We start from the raw sequence: 16,960 nt of genomic DNA, 5'->3' as shown, positions 1-16,960 counted from the left end.
TTACAAAGAACAAAGATGGTTTGGGCAATGATTTAAGGTATTGCAAGGACACAGCTATAGGCAGACGCAGCACCGAGGTTCCCATTTGTTGCACGTCTGTCACAAAAAGAAAGCAGAGCACATCGAGGCGCTGTGCTGATGTGTCATGCTAGGCTTGAGGTTTGGTGCCCTTTACTCCCTGGGTGCCCCTGGGGCTCCTCACACAGCTCAGCATTGGTTTCCGCCCTACAAAATGCCAGCTGCGGGCACGAAGAGCGACAGCGCTGCTCCCAATGGTAACCACGCAGACGTCAATCTCTGCTGCAGGATGTAATTGCAATCTACAGGAAAAGGTAATAACTGTGGTGAAAGGCTTCCAACAACCACGATGCCATCCCCTGCCCCGCTCAGAGATCTGTTTGAGACACGGGGAGAGATTTCCGCCACTCGTCCTCATGGTTACAGTCAGCAGAAAGCAGGCTGCACGGAGCCAGGTGCTCCTGCCAACCCCAACACAGCCCAAAGGAAGCAAATAAAAAGACCCGAGAGTAACAGTCATCACTGCCTAAACTGATGTTGCTATACAGGAATCTGAGTCACAGCGAGAGGCTGCTCAAGAAGGGAGCAGCGGAGACAAGAAATTCCAGCCGGGGCAGGGGAGCTCTGACTGAAGAAGCTCGGCAGCAGCAATGAGATGGCAGATAAGAGTACAGAACAGTGGCATCGTATCCTTCTTGAGATCATCACAGGAAAACAAAGCTAGGAAAATGGGAGAAAAACTGGTGAAGCACCGCCTGTAAGAGAGGACTGATTAGAAGGTCTTAAAGGAAAGGATGCTGGAAAGGAAGATTTAAAGAGGACAGCAAATAGGGCGGACACCAGGAGATGTCACCCATCGCTGAGTCAGAAGAGGCATTGCAGAGCCTTTCTCAGGTCAAAAACACAAGGGGAGGAGGGAAAGATGAAGCTGTTATGGGGTAAGGGGTTAAATCGGCACTGTGGCGAAAAGAACGCAGCGTGGGTGAGGTGTGGCTCTGTGAACGCCGCGCAGAGCCATCGCATGCACACATCACAGCAAGGACCGCAGCCCCTGCGGGCGCCCGTAGCTCAGGAAGCGGTGCGGGAGCGATCAGCCCGCGAGCACCGAGCCTCGGGGCTCCTCGGGGCTCCTCGGGGCTCCTCGGGGCTCCTCGGGGCTCCTCGGGGCTCCTCGGGGCTCCTCGGGGCTCCTCGGGGCTCCTCGGGGCTCCTCGGGGCTCCTCGGGGCTCCTCGGGGCTCCTCGGGGCTCCTCGGCCCCGCCCCTCACAGCGGGTCCCGCCCAGCGGAAGTGACGCACAGCTGTGACGCCGGCGCGAGGCGAGGCGATATAAGGGGGAGGCGGCGGCGGCCGGAAGCTGAGCGGAGCCGAGCGGCGCGGCGGGGCCTCGGCCGGGCTGGGGGGAGCGGGGCGGGCGCCTCAGCCCCGCGGCGGAACCGGCCATGGATTTCCACAACATCCTCGTGATGGCCTCAGAGCAGCAGGGGCTGAACGCCGTGCCGGTGAGCCGCGGGGTCGCGAGGGGCGAAGAGGCGTTCGGAACGCTGGGGCGGCGTTCCGGTGCTCGGCCGGGCCGGGGCCGGAGGAAGCGCCGTTCTCCTTCCCATGGCTCCGCCGGGCCTCACCCCGGTCCTGAGCGGGACGCGGGGAGCCGCTGCGTGCCGGCCGTCCGGTACCGCCGGGCCTGGGACGCCGCGATCCCGAGTGCGGAGCCGCCGTCGCCGGCGATGCTGGCGTTTAAAAGTCGGAGGAGCGCTTTTGTTCGCTCTGGAGCCGCGGGGCTGCCACGTCTCGCTCCGGGTGAGCCCGATGGGGCGTGTGCTGACGGGCGGCCCTCGCCGCCTGCGCGCTCATTTGCATAAAGAATGTTTTCGGTAGGCGCTGCTTCTCGTGTTCGGCGTAACCGAGCGTCGCAGCCGTGCTCTGCAACGGGCAGCTCGCGCCGGCCTTTTGGTGAAGGCGGAGGAGTTGCGCAGCGCTGAGCACCCCGCCTGGCACTGACAGGCAGAGGCACCGAGCGCTGCCCTGTGGTCCGTGGCCCTGGCTAAGCGTGGTGGATGTGCAGCAGCACTGTGAGCAGCTGTAGGGGAGAGGTGCGTAACTCATCAGGTTCCATTGGGTTCTTGAAGTACCTTAGGAAACGTTCAGTGTTTCGTCATCTAGTTGGTCTCAGACTGACTCTGAGTAGAAATGTGATTTGTAATGTACGTAGGAAAGTAGCAATTACGTAAATGTAGAATCATGGTATCACCAAGGTTCAAAATGACCGCCAGATCATCCAGTCCAACTGTCCACCTATCACTATTATTTCCCACTAAACTACTTCCCTCAGTACAGTATCTAAACGTTTCTTGAACACCTCTAGAATGGTGATTCAATTGACTGACTTGAATTTTGGAGGAGAAATTTTCATAATATCCAATCTGAATCTCTCCTGGCACAGCTTGAGGCCATTCCCTTCTGTCCTATTGCTAGTTACATAGGAGGAGAGGTCAACCCCCACCTTGCCACAGCCTCCTTTCAGGTCATTGTAGAGAGCGATAAGGTCTCCCCTGCACCTCCTCTGCACTAAACAATCTCAGTTCTCTCTGCTGTTTCCTGTGAGACTTTTGCTCCAGACCCTTCACAGCTTTGTTGCCTCAGCCCAGCAATCCAGCCTGTCCAGATCCCTCTGTAGGGCCTTCCTATCCCCTGGCAGATTGACACTTCCTCCTAACTTGGTGTCATTGGTATGTTTTTGAAGATGTTTTGTGTCTTGTAAGCCAGGGTATCTCACTGTTGACTTGAGGTTGCGGTGGTACAGTTTCCTTTGACCTCATTAGTTTTCCTGTGTGCTGCACCACTGTTTTCTGTCACACGTATATTTCATCTACTTGACATCCCAGTTTCTATCTGCCACATCCTCAATCCAGATATGGTACTTTTGGGAGGCAGCCCTACCTGTTGTGCAGTACAAGAGAGCTTTGGTGCTGTTTTTAGTGAAGGCAGGGTTATGGTTTACCTGGTAACTCAGCAGTGAGTGCAGTTCAATCCCCAGCTGAAGCAGTTTTAATTTCCTGCCTTCTTTGCATGCTGCCAGTGCAGCCTTTAACTCTAAAGACAATCTCTGAGCAGAAATGGAGCTGTGCTTGGCACCATCTGAAGTTGCCTGCCAAAAAGGCCAATCAGTTGACATCCAAGTCACTGCACTCTACTGAAACTGGTGCACAACACCTGTCCCTATGAAAAGACTAAAAAATTAGTCTTGAATATTTCTGATTAAAAACACTGCACAGTCTAATTATGAAATGTACTGGTGTGTAACATTAACAGGTTTCCAGAAATGCTGATTCCTGCTTTAATTAGCACGCCCCCAGAATTTCCCTTGCAGAAGTTTAAAAGCATCTTTACGGTGCACTCAGATATCCCACATTTACTGTAATGGAAAGTAGAGTAATGTGCACAGGTTGTACTTGTGTAGAAGCTGCAGAAAAGCTCAACCTCAGAAATAATATAGCTCTGTATCATGAAACAGGGACAGGATTGCATCATGTCCCTGTAAAAATAGATCTGCTTGTTCATCTCCCAGTGGAACTGCTAAAATACACCTTCCAGTGCCCAGTTATTTGCATCAGGTTTTGTTTCTAAATACAGTAGTGTGTTTGTGAGCTAGAGTAGTAACTAGCCACGTGTTGTGCATAATCTTTGTGCTCAGTTTTCCCTTGTAACATTGCAAGGATAAGTTTTGTATGTATCTCCTTACACGTGTTTCTGTTCAGTGGTTCACTGATTTTCAATGCAGGCTTGCTTTGATCAGATGTGGTAACAGTAACAGCATTTACTGCTGACCTCCTTAAGATTTAAATCCTGCCTGTATGCCTCTTTTCAGCGATGTCGGTACTCTATTAATGCTGCAAGGGTGTTTTGGGATGTAATGGATGTCGGGAAGCACTTTGAGCTCTTTGTATGGAAGGTATTCTTGACTGTACAAAACAATATTGCAGTTACTTTAAAATGGGGGGAAAAAAAAAAAAAAGGGTGTAGGTAAGAGCCAAGTCAGCCCGTCATCCTTCTGTTTTATCTGGTTTCTGTCGTCACTGGTAGTTTTTAGGAACAATCTCACCTCGGTCCCTGCTCCCCTTAGCAGGGGGCAGACAGAATTTGGAACCCGGAACAGATGTGACCACGGAGGTGACTAGAAGTGAAACAGCTTGTCATCATCGTCCACGTCAGCACTTGCTGAAGCCTCACTTTAACTTATGCATCACAAAATAACCTCCAGCACAATGGATGAGTGCCTGCAGTTGTTGGAAATTTGGTTTGCGTTTCACTTCCTAGAACAAGCTGCTCAACTGCTTAAAGTGGCTGCATTTTTCAGGAAGTAAAACTGTAGTAAAATCCAGGATTTCTTCAGAAGACTGATACACATTGCAAAGCCTTCCTGTGAAACTTGCAAACTCCTGAATACTTGCCTGTAGGCAAGAGAAGCCCTTCCAGAGGAGTATGAGGAGTGGCTGTGAAGCGTGGAGCACTGCCATAGAGCAGAGCTCCTGTCTGACGTGCAGGTGAAGGTGATGGCCGCCTGCTGAGCAGAACTGGCTGCAGGGCAGCACCCACAGGGACGTGTGTGGGCTTTGATGTGCTCGAGCTGCTAGCTGTGTTAACTGATGCCATGTTGCACCTTGAAGGATGTCTAAGGGTTGGGAGCAGGAGCTTCCCACATCAGAAGGCTGCGTGTCTTGGTGTGTGATAAGGAAAGACAATAAGTGGGGTAAGATACAGAGAACAAAGCATAAATTATGTGACAGCCTATGAAAGTTGCCTGTACGTGATAGGACAAGTGGGAATTGTCTTCAGCTTGGGTGTGTGAGTCCACAGCAAAACTGTTGCTTACGCAGGTGCTGTGTTTCAAGATCAGGTTGTGCAGAGCCAACCACTCGTGTCGTGCCAGGCAATTGCTGGGGAGGTGGTTATGGCACACTTCACACAGGTTGGTTCCTCTGGAAAATACCCTTGACTAACAGGAAGCACTTGAGGGTGCGTGGCTGAAGAAGGGCACCTCCACAGCCTTTCCTTTTTTCTTTGGCTCAAGCAGTGCCCGTGCTGCCTCAGCATTATCCATGAGCTGCTGGACCTGCTGCCTGCCAGGGTGAGTGCTGCTCACAGCTTGGGTAGCACAGTGCTCTGGAGTAGCGTGACCTGCTCTCTAAAGGCAGAATGTTTGTTTCCCTGTTATTTAACCACCCTAGAGATAGCTGAGCCCGAGCAGTGCAGCTGCTGCTGCCTGGATGATAAGGCAGTGACATGTCCTGACTTAGTTGCCACTTTTACCTGGAGTCTGATGCACATTGGTTTGCATTGAAAGTTAACTCTTTTCTCAGTAGTTGCGGAGTATGTGTATGTTCCAATGCTTTTAAAAAGAATAAAACAGTTTATTTAATCCTTTTCTAACCAAAGTGCTCATTTCTGTCAACAGCTGTTGTGGTACACAGTGCAGAACCTCATTTGCTTCCATCTTCATTGATGAAACACTTAGCTCTGCTTTCAGCTGGGCATCAATAGCAAAAAATGCTACTGCTAGGAAGAACAGAAATCTTGAATTTTGCACCTTTTCTCACCTTAATGGAAGTGAGAAAACAGCTTGCCTGTCAGGCTGCTTTACAAACCCACTTCTGGATAGGACTGTCAGTTGGAGTGCAGCAAAACAAAGCCCAAAAACTGCTTCCCCATCATTTTAATTCTTTATAAGGCTTCCTAATGGGAGAGATGAATCTACGCATGTCCCCTGCTGCCTGGCAGTTTTCATTTAGAAGTGCTCCTTCTGCCTAAAGCCATTTTAGGAAATCCTCTGTTTTGACTTTCTTTTTAAAAACTGTGTAGAAATTGGATAATTCAATCAAGCCTGAGGATTGCTTTGCCTGTCTGTTCCAATTTCCTTGTCTATATCAGGACTGCATTGCAGAAAATGAGGCTCCTGAGGGCCATAAGGGTAACCAAACCAGCTCTCAGGTAGCAGCGAAGTGCTGGTAGTGCTTAGATAGATTTCAATAGCTGGGCTTGATTGTAAAAGCTCTTTAATATGCTGAGGAAACCTGTCAGGTTTTACAGCTGTGATGTAGATGGATGTTGCATCCTGTAATTTTGTGTCGGTCATTCGCAAGTTAGTAGAGTGCCTATGAAGAGCTGGTGTGTAGCCACCCTGCCTGCCAACGGTGTTGGCTGTATTTTAGGATCATCTCTGAACCTTGGCTTTTAGTGTATGTGTATGTAAGGTAATGTATAGCTTTGTATATCAGTAACGTCAAGTAATTTGAGTAATGTGCTGCTGTTTGAATGGATCAGGTTAGAACTGTTGAAATCAATATAGGAAATCAGGCTACCAACTTGTCGGCTTATTGCCTCTGAAATATTTGGATGTAGATATCTTTACTGGATAATTTTTTAGATGACTTTCATAAGGCTGTATGAGACTTCATAAGGCTGACCTGAAATAATTTTATTCCATTGCTGACGCAGCTATTGCATTATCATTCTGTACCATCTGTGCTTAAAATGAACTTTATGCTTATTTATGCTTAAATATGACTGATATGAAATCCCTCAGTTTCAAGAAAAGAGATACTTATTAATTTCCCTGACATACTCATTTGTTCTTTGCAGAAAAGATACAGTTTGGCTGTTGGCCCTCCCAAAAAGGTTCCAAAGGTCAAGGGTGTTGAGTCTGCAGCAGTACAAGCATTTCTCCGAAGGAAAGAAGAAGAAAAAAGGAAAAAAGGTAATTTTTAAAGCAGCCTAAACTACATTCTGTGGAAGGCATTCACTAACTCTTTGATACTTTGATCCCATTAAGAGCTCTGGCAAATGGACTTTTACATCCGCTTTTGGAATTCGTGCATATAACTGCTGATGCTGAGGGAACACCAGTGGAAAAGTCACTGCGAGGGATGTTTACATGCTTTCCTAAGGATTTAAATGTTAATCAGCTCACTAGCATTTACTCTTGGACATCAGGAAGTAATTAAGTTGGAAAGATTGCAAGAAACCATCGTGAATTTCTGTTAATTTTGAAAATCCGTTGTTTGTCTAAACATGATAACAGTTTGTGGTGGTGATGTCTTAATCTTCTCTTTCAGTAATGCTTGGGTTTTAAATTGCAAAGGCTTTAAGACACATTTTTTCCTCGCTATGTTACAACACAGTGAGATGGACTGGGTAGTCCAGAGTATTCCTCTCCTGGGCCAGCCATGAGCCAGCTCCTTATCCCTGCTGCCAAGTGCAGCCAAAGGCAAGATCGAGTGTGAATAGGAAATACTCATGCTTTTACTCATCCTGTGGTCAGTCATGGCCACTGACAAATAGAACAACATAGGCTGGGGATGGTACCTTTACAGGAATCCATTTAAAGCACAGCATGAGTTGCCCCGTCCGATTTCTAGGAACTGATGCTCAGAGATGCCCCTTTCTCCTGAGCCTTTGTGGTATTTGGCCCCTATTCCCTGTCTCTCCAGTATCCGGTGCTCAGACCTCTCATCTTTTCACCATTGAGTTCAGCCTGAATTACATCAGCAGGTTATACACAAGACACATAAGATGGAGAGCCTAATCATGCAGGAAATAGGTAAAAACAATTTAGGAAGAATATAGGGCAGGGTGTGGAGGTGGTGCACAGGGCACTGTCACACAGAAGCAGTGACCTGCAGCTTGCTCATCAGTAACTGCCTGCTTCCCCACCTCAGTCTACTTTCCAGGGCATATTCCCTCACCCTAAAACTCCTCCATCCATCCCTCCCTTTCCCCACCTTTACTTAAACATCTGATAGTAAATTTTGTACAGTCTCAAAATTCTTTTAGTCAGTGTCAAAACTCTTTATCCTTACCACGGAGTTCTCGTTAGTTTGTGTAGCATTCTGGAGAGTTGCTTCTGTTGAGTCAGCTTAGCAGGTTTGGTAGGAGCTGTATTTGGCTTAATAGTTCACTTTTGTAAAAACAGCTGACTCAGATGGATCACGTTGCCCTGTTGGCAGACCTCTGATGGTGTTCTGGTCTATTCTGAATAGCTGTTAGCCAGATACCCTATTGTCTCAGATGGTTTATCGGTTTAGAAGACCCTGAAATAAAAAGCAGTGCTTTTGTTTAACTTTCTTCTGATTTTTCTTTTACAGAACTGGAAGAAAAAAGAAAGAAAGAACGACTCTTGGCTAAGCGAATTGAACTGAAACATGACAGGAAGGCAAGAGCTATGGCTTCACGAACAAAGGATAACTTTTATGGCTATAACGGTATTCCCGTTGAAGAGAAGTCTAAAAAGAGGAGGAGGACTTGTGAGAATGTTTCTCAGGCCCCCGAGGCTGAGTATGCAACAGAAAATGAGGCAGAGCAACTCGAATTTACTCAAACTGAATCGGAGTCTGAGCAAGAAGAATATGATGAGAAACCATCCAAAGCTGCCGTCAAACCAAAGGCACCACCCAAAAGTGCACCAGCACCCCTCAACTTTGCAGATCTTTTAAGGCTTGCTGAAAAAAAACAGTATGAACCGGTAGAAATAAAAGTAGTGAAAAAAATAGAAGAGAGACCCAGAACTGCGGAAGAATTGAGAGAGAGGGAGTATTTGGAACGCAAAAATAAGAGAGTAGAAATGCAGAAAAAGAAAACCGAGAAGGAGGTTAAGAATACAGGGATATCCAGTTCTTCAAAAAAAGCAACTTCCCTGAAGGAATGTGCAGATGCAAAACTTAGCAAAAGTGCAGCAGATAAACATGCCTCTCCAAAAAGCAGCCTCTCTTCTCTGAGTGGTACTGATAAGAAATCCAAAGCACCAGCATTGACGGAAAAGCACTCGCGGTCGTTATCTTCTTCTAAATTGAGTCAAATGGAAAAAGTAAAAACCTCACAAAATAGTTCCTTGAAAACCCCTACTGCTGGCAGTCATAGCAAATTACCTGTCAACGGTATGGGAAAGTCTGGCTCAAGCTTTCCTGTGCCATCCTCAAAGCCGATGGCCAATGGGGCTCAAAGGTTACCGTCTGCTAAAGAATCCAGCCTGAAAAAGCCTGTCCATACGAAACCAGGAAATGCTGCAGCCCTCCAGCACGAAATGAACTCCAGCACAAAACGATCCAGCAGTAGTTTAGGAAAGGGAGGCGGAGGATCAAGTGCAGGACCAGGGCGATCAAGCAGCAATTCTGGCACGGGACCAGGAAGGCCAGGGAGCGTCTCAAGCCCAGGGCCCGGGCGACAGGGCAGCAGCTCGGCCGCAGGACTTGGAAGGCCAAGCAGCAGCTCGAGCATGGGACCTGGGCGACCGGGCAGCGGCTCAGGCGTGGGACCTGGAAGGCCAGGTGGCAGCTCAAGCACTGGACTTGGGCGTCCAGGTGGCAGCTCAGGCACTGGCCCGGGAAGGCCGGGCAACAGCACAAATACAGCACCTGGGAGACTGGGCAGTGGCATGGGAACGGGACCAGGGAGGCCGGGAGTCAGCCCGAGTGCAGGACCTGGGCGGCCGGGCAGCAGCTCAGGAACGGGGCCGGGAAGGCCAGGAATCAGCCCGAGTGCAGGACCTGGGCGACCTGGCTTTACAGCTGCAAAGCCCAGGTGTACTGTCGTATCAGAAACTATTTCTTCCAAAAACCTAGTGACGAGGCCCAGCAATGGACAGATGAATGGAATGAGATCTCTTCAAGGGCATAGGCCTCCGTTTCGCTCACAAGGTACAAAGTTCTGTAGCAAATAATTTTTTAATTAGTTGTTTGTCCCATATTTCTGATATATCTGAGTTGAGGTCAGTGATGATCTTTATCCGAGAAAACTCAGACAAAATACCGTGTTTGTCTTTTAAAGAATGCATTAAGCAATGGAATGTGGTGGGTTTTTTTTCCCTTTGCAACTCTTCATTTGTTTTGACCCCAGCTCACATTCTTTGAGGTAAGGGCCTGGGGCTTAATTCACAGCAAACCTGCGATTGATACCTACGTGTTTTCACTGATTCACCTTATCAGCAAGTGAGTAGTTCTAAAAATGGATTCCTGAACAGGAGAAAGCAGCATGAACTCTAGCAAATAAGTACCTAGAAAACTTTGAACAAGAATGTGGAGTTATGTCTGGTGCTTTTCCTTGGGGTGCAGTTGATGTTAGCGGAGGAAGTGTTTCCTTTTACTGACTTGAAGAATTTCTAATTAGCTCAAGGCAGCAGTTTTCTGCCTCAAAGCCCAAAGCATAGCAACAAAAAGTACTGATAAATGTGTGTTACTCATTGATGTTTTTTTCACATCCCTTTCATTTAGGTATTGGGAGACCACCTGTTGGTTACAAAAGACAAATAGATGATGATGACGAAGATGATGAATATGACTCTGAAATGGATGATTTTATTGAAGATGAAGGGGAACCCCAAGAAGAAATATCAAAACATATTCGGGAAATCTTTGGCTATGACCGGAAAAGGTAGGAAAAAATGTAAATTTTGATATACTGTAAAGTGAGCAATGGAACAACAGAGATAAGGTCACTGGGGGCTAATTTATTAGAAATAAGCAAACTACTGGCTTAAAAATGTTTGGGTTTTTTTTGTTGCCATGCTCTTCTGGAAGGCAAGAGAAAGTTTGATGCAAATGGGACATAATGGAAAACAATATAGATTCTGTAACTTGTCACTTATGTAACCCATAGCAACTCTTTTCTATCAGCATGTATTAAAATGAATTCTGGAACGCTACTGCTATAAGAAAACATCAGGTGTTGCAGCCTGAATATGAATGGCTAAATGCAATGGTGTTAGCAGGTCTGTGAGAATTGAAGTTGGCATCTGTGTACCTAGGAACCATTGCAAAATCAATACTCTGGCTTATTTATTTTCCTTTTGTCTGATAACAAGATATAAAAAAGCAAACATTTTAAACACTTGTAGTCATTCTTTCAAAATATTACAATCTAAGCTAAGTTTTCTTTCTACCAGGATGTGAATTCCTCCCTCAGCTGTATATGATCGTGTTTTTTTAGTGTCTAAATGCTACTATTTAATTTCCAGATATAAAGATGAAAGCGATTATGCCTTACGCTACATGGAGAGCAGCTGGAGAGAGCAACAGAAAGAAGAAGCCAGGAGGTATGCATGGACTTGAGTTAAAATAGGAAGTGGGAGGTTTATTTATTGCCCAAGTCATGGGGATATCTGCTGCTACTTATAGCAAAGCAGCTAAGTCTTCCCATCTTTGATAAGAAAGCTTAGGTAGAAGCTCAGCCAACTAGTTTGCCAGTGGGATAGTGAGTACAGTAAATAAATCCTGTATGTTCATTCCAGTGCATCACAGTCTTTACCAGTGAGAATTATACCAACTGATGCCCAAAACTTTTGTAAAAGTAATTTGAATTACAGTTGAAATGCTAAACCCTTTGGTTTGTCCCAAACATTGATACTGTTAGCTCCTGAGGGCTGGGAGGAAACTTAACAATCTCTTCATGTGTGTTTTGTGTGTATGGATATAAAAAGAATACTCTGACACACATTTATAACCAGAGATTTCGGAAACGAAGGCTTGATGTTCATATTGGTTTTGAGCACTAGTTTCAGCCTCCAGAGCTGCACATTCCTTACATGGCTGTTAGAAAGCCTGGCATTCACGAGGTGATTTGCTTTCTGCTTTTTCCATGCCTGATGGGAAGATGTCTGCAATACACTTTGCAAAGCCTTGTAGGAGTTACAAAAGGTTTTTACGTATTTATTAATAAGCAATAGGAAAACTGGAAATGTAAAGTCAAATTTTTACTTCTGAGATTTATTTTTTTTTACATTGCTATCCAGAGTGCCTTGAGTACTGAGAGCCTTCTGGAAGTTAGAGTCAGTGTTCTTACTTCTCCCTTAGGGACAGCTTATTCCTTCTCTTAGGGACAGCTGCTGCTCATGCTGTAGTCTCTTAATCAGAGAAGTAAATGGAATTTTACAGTGATATTACTGTCCACTGAATTCTGTGTTGAAGACCTACAGTGGGATTTTGCAAAGTTTAACACCTGACTAAGCTTCTAATGCATGCTATTATAAAAAAGGGCAGATAGGAAACTTCAGTAAAACAATCTGTCTTCAGCTAGCTTTTCACTGAGAATTTGGTTAAAAGCATCGTGACCCTTGACATGAGGAGCTTTCTCTAACCAAAAGAGCCTGTTAAAATTACTAAGTTCTAAATTGAAATGGAAAATGATGCTTCTAGCCACACTTCAATCATGTAGATCTTTGAAGTGTTTGGTTTTTTACTGTCTGAACTTGGATGACTGCAGTCTCCTGAATTCACGATGATTTCTCTCTGCTTGTTATAGGCATAAGCAGAGCCTGTACTGCAGCAGTTACCCTTGAACAGCTGAATGATAGGTGGTCATGTTATCGACCTTGTAGTAATGAGGTGCAAACTGCCTTAAGCTGCTTCTTAATGAACTGTGGAAGTACAAATGCACTTAGCAGGCCTGCACACAAGGCAGGCAGTAGCTGATGACAAAATAGGAGCTTTGTCACACCTATTCCTATCATCAAACTAGCAAGGCCATCCAGCCTTTCTTAAGTGAAGAGGTCAGTGATTGTAGGTGCTGTTTTCAGTACGGCTTTCAGCAGGCTGCCCAGAAGCTGAAGAGGCTACATGAGGACACAGCTAGAACATGCAGTGCTCAGCAGCATCTCTTTTCTTTGCCTGTTCATCAGAGGCAGGGCAACTGGGTGGGTTCTGAGGGTGAGGCAGCATTGTTCATGTAGTCAGGAAGTTGCCACAAAGCCTCTTGCTTCTGTTTGATGGATCCATTCTCACTCTTGCCTAAAGAAAGGTGTAGGTGGTTCTCAGAAAAGCTGAACTGAGTCTGTCTGCTGTGACTTGTATTTAAGTTATGTTGGCAGGAATTGATGCATGTTCCAACATCTTCTTTTCAAAAAAAAGAATGATCTTAGTAAAACCTTTTTTAAATAATGATAATTTTCTTTAAAGAAAACTTTAAATCGTTTCTCCCTCAAAAGATTTGATTCTGCTCTAATGGTGAGAGCATCTTGATTTCCTTAGGTATGCTCTTTGCTTCCTTTAAGCTGTATGCTTACTGTAATTGAAGAAAACCTATGACTGTTGAACTGATCTAAAACACCTTTGCTCAAATCAGCTGCAATAATTTTAGGATTTCTTTTCTTGGGGGAGAAGTCAAATTGCATGTTTGAGTAGCAGTTTGTAAAGGATTTCAACTTGTTTGGCAGCTTGAGACTCGGTGTTCAGGAAGACCTTGAGGAATTGAGACGGGAAGAGGAAGAACTAAAACGCAAGAGACAGTCTAAGAAGCTGAGGACCCGTTAACTGACTTACAGCGTCGACTTCTTTCATTTTTTGCTACCCTCTGCCTCCATACATCTCCTGTTCTTCAGTTTCCATTTGCTTGTTAGAGGGCAAAAGAATATGTAAAGGGATAAAAGAACTGAAAAATAAAGGCTTTAGTTTGACTTATATAAGATATTTATTTTTAATACTTGCCAAGGGTTGATTTTTTTATGGAGAAATTAATGCACTAATGCATATTATTAAGTAGAAGAAAAATTAAGAAATGTTTCCATTGATTAAATCAGTTCAAGATGCCAGCAGAAATATTGACTAGCTATGCACTGACGTGGAACTGTGCGGGCCCGTATACAAGTACACCAATTTAGCATTCACTTGAAAGGAAGGAATAGCACTGGGGGAGTAGTGTTCTTGTTCCCTGATATTTTTTTGAGATGTAGAGAGAAATTGCTTTATACCCTGCTCTGTCTCCTAAGTTAAGCCTCAAAGTTTCTGAAACATCATCTTCTATACAGAAGCAGCTTGGGTGTGAATTCAGCCGTTGCCACAAATGTTCAAAGCAATAAAGTGCTATATATTTTTCTGATTTGAGGACCCATACACAATAACTGAACTGGAATCGTCTTGTTTCCTAATGGAGAAGTGCGTGTCACTTGCAAAATGTACAGTTAGAGAGATCACCAAAAGGTTAGGCTGGCTTTTGCTGTGTCTGGAATTTCAATGCCAATCACATTCAGTAGGATAAATACTCATCCTGAAAATAGGAATTTCTAGTGTTTGTGTGTAACTTGTGCTTTTGAGCTGAAGCATATGCTTAGGAATTCTTTTTCTGCCCTGTCAGTCTTTGCATTTGTCTAAAAGCTTCTGTTCTTTTACAGGTTGTGTGCTGTGCACATGTTTTTTTCTTCTGTTAAGCATCAGGTGTGTTAAATGATTTAAAATGTGGAGCAGTCACTTATCTAATGAGGTGTACTATTTGGAAAACACGTTTCCAAAGTAGTTGCAGCTAGCTCTTGGATGTCGATCTCTTTGTATGACACAGTGAATACTTTTGATTAAATTCATCAAATCAGAAATCTAAAATGCATGTCAGGAGAGTTAGTTGTGTTACCCAATGCCCATGTTTGCACATTATTTCTAACTATGCATTTGAAGACTGTTTCCTTCAGTAACTGAGTTTGTTTACTTATCAGCATGGGGTTCATCAAAATCAATAGGGGTTGTAAGAAGAGTCTGAAGCTCGAAGCTGGTGTTGTATCTGCTGTGATTCACCAAGTTATCCTTCAAAGCTCACCAGTATCACTGCTCAGTGAGCAGTAAGACCCCGCTGATAACCCCTCAGCTATAGCTATTGAAGCTGTTATGTTTTAATACTTGAAGTACTTAGAAAAGTACAAAAAGGGCTTTGGATATATGTTGGGGGAAAGAAAAATGAAGAAAAAGAAAAAATTACTTAGAAAAATAGTGAAGGAAACTTTAAAGATTCCTTCAGAGGGCAATTTTTTTTAAACAGCGCTGCTTCCAGAACACAGTTCAGACAGCTTGGAAGCTGCTGGAATTTACACATCTAACTCTTAATGAAGGAAAAAACATTTGCTTTTTTGAGGCATTTTCTGTTGATGGTGTAGCATTTCACTGCCTTAGCGAAGCACTGACATGAGTAAGCTATTGGGATGGATTCTATAAACTAATTCAGTATTAGTTGCGTAGGAGCACGGATGGTAACTGTCACTGCTCCTCTGTATTTTTATCTTTGTATATTAACTAACAAAAAGGTGTTTCTCAGTGTATACACTTGAGACCATGCAAGATAGTGTAATCTCAGTGCTTGTCTGCAAGTGCGTTGTATTCACTCTGCTTAATGGGACCACCTCACATTTGCTGTTGTAGTTCCCCGAATTCCCCAAACATGGCCATGATCTCTGGGACCATGATTGACTGTGGGTTTGTTTGTTTGCTTGGTGTGGATTTTTTGTGGTTTGTTTAGCTGGAGAAAGGCTCCTAGGTCTGTCAGCCTGGACAACTATCACTTGCAAGCAATTTTCTGCCCGGCTGAAAGCAGTCTCTTATGAAGCAAAAGATGCTCACGTAATAATTTGAAATTGGAATTCGGTTTGGAATTAAATCTGCATTTCAGATAACCGAAGCTTAAATAAACCCTGATGATTTCATTGCTTTGCACACGGTCGGTTAAATTTCTTAATCTAAAGCACTTTGGTCTTTGAGGTGCTGACTGGAATGCGGTCTCTTCTTCCAGCCTCCCTAAGACACTTGTTTAACTTCACACAATGATCGCTCGATTTTTGTTTCGTATGAAAGATTGCTCAAGGACACATTTGTCATTTTACAATCAAGTACTTTCTCATAATTGGCACGGGACACCAGTGGCTTTCAAATTTTGTACAAGTGTTTGGGTTTTGTTGGGTTTGCATGTGCTGCGTATTTGTAAATGGACTTGGGAGGGCCTCGTATTCAAAGTCATGTTTGCTGTTTGCCAGATTAACATTATTAATCTTTACAGGAGTACTTTGGTACTCGTCCAAAGTGCGTCCGAATTTGAGGTTAAGAAAAAAACTGGAAGAATTCTTCTATTGGTTTATGAGGATCTGATGTTAAGCTAATGACTTAATTGCGTTTAATGAAATTCTGGTTTGGATTTTAGATTCTTTCTTTTTTTAATTCACTGCTTGACGATGTGCCTTTTATACTAAATTGCGTCAAAAACTGATGAATGTAGAGTATGAACAGGTCGGTCAGTTTCTGCTATCTCAGATTCTGTGTACTTAAGCCTGGTAGTGTGAGATGGTGACGTCCTTTGCGTAAAGCCCTTCCAGGTCTGGCTTTGATTGCACAATTACAGTAGCTACTTCTGTACTGATAAGGCTAAATCAAACGAAGGGCACTTTCTATTGATGACTACTTTTTGAAAATGTCTTGTACTTACGCTTGAGCTGTATTTCACTTTACAGCAGTCTTTTTGGAGGCCAGGGTTTTGCATATCACAGGAAGCCTTAGTGTGCAACTCTGTGCTGTGCTTTAAAATAAAAATCTTTCAAGAAGTTTATGAGATCTCTATGGAAATCTGGATTTATTTTTGTGTAAAGCCCAAAATATTGTCCAGGAAAACTAATTTTCTATTTTTTTTGCATTTTGTAACATAATCTAGTAGCTGATGCCTATTTCTAGATACAGCGTATTTCTGGAGACCAAAACATGTCAGAAAATAAATATATGGAGAGACTGTGTTTAAGTTGTGATGAATGTATTTCTATTTATTTTGGTGAGTGGGTGTAATGCAATATTAAAGTGGTAGTTGTAAATAAGGGTGCTTCTAGGTTTAGCCAATGATTTCCTTTGGGGATATCCATTGTGCACAATGTCTTTTTACACAATGTGACAAATCAGGTTTAAAAACTTACATAGCTTAACTGTTTTCTGGTGCTGTCAAGAAAGTGTATACTTTTGCACACCAAATGCATATAAGTTTTGCAGACAATAAATTACAGGCATTAAACATTTTACTGCTACATCTCATTGGTCTGCTTTATAGAAGACATTTTTTTTCCTGCTGTTTTCTTCTGAGCTGTTATATAAAACAGCATTAGGCTGAACGTTCTCCAAGAAAAACTGTTCTCTTGTTCCCATGCAGCACGCAAGAAAAAAATTAAT

At 44.1% G+C, this 16,960-nt stretch overlaps 1 protein-coding gene across 1 annotated transcript; it reads left to right on the top strand.

The window, feature by feature from the left end:
* Nucleotides 1–1,389: 1,389 nt before the first annotated feature.
* Nucleotides 1,390–16,820, top strand: SPTY2D1 (SPT2 chromatin protein domain containing 1). Its single transcript, XM_052694586.1, has 6 exons — nucleotides 1,390–1,519; nucleotides 6,657–6,771; nucleotides 8,159–9,706; nucleotides 10,280–10,439; nucleotides 11,023–11,100; nucleotides 13,216–16,820. The coding sequence occupies exons 1-6, from the start codon at nucleotides 1,460–1,462 to the stop codon at nucleotides 13,310–13,312; spliced, it is 2,058 nt and encodes a 685-aa protein (XP_052550546.1). The 5' UTR covers nucleotides 1,390–1,459; the 3' UTR covers nucleotides 13,313–16,820.
* The last annotated feature ends 140 nt before the right edge of the window (nucleotides 16,821–16,960 follow it).

The sequence above is a fragment of the Tympanuchus pallidicinctus genome, unplaced genomic scaffold (genome assembly GCF_026119805.1).
Source record: "Tympanuchus pallidicinctus isolate F22 unplaced genomic scaffold, pur_lepc_1.0 scaffold3, whole genome shotgun sequence".
NCBI classification, from domain to species: domain Eukaryota; kingdom Metazoa; phylum Chordata; class Aves; order Galliformes; family Phasianidae; genus Tympanuchus; species Tympanuchus pallidicinctus.
Note: the sequence above shows the minus strand (reverse complement) of the source record. Positions and strands in the feature narration are given on the sequence as shown.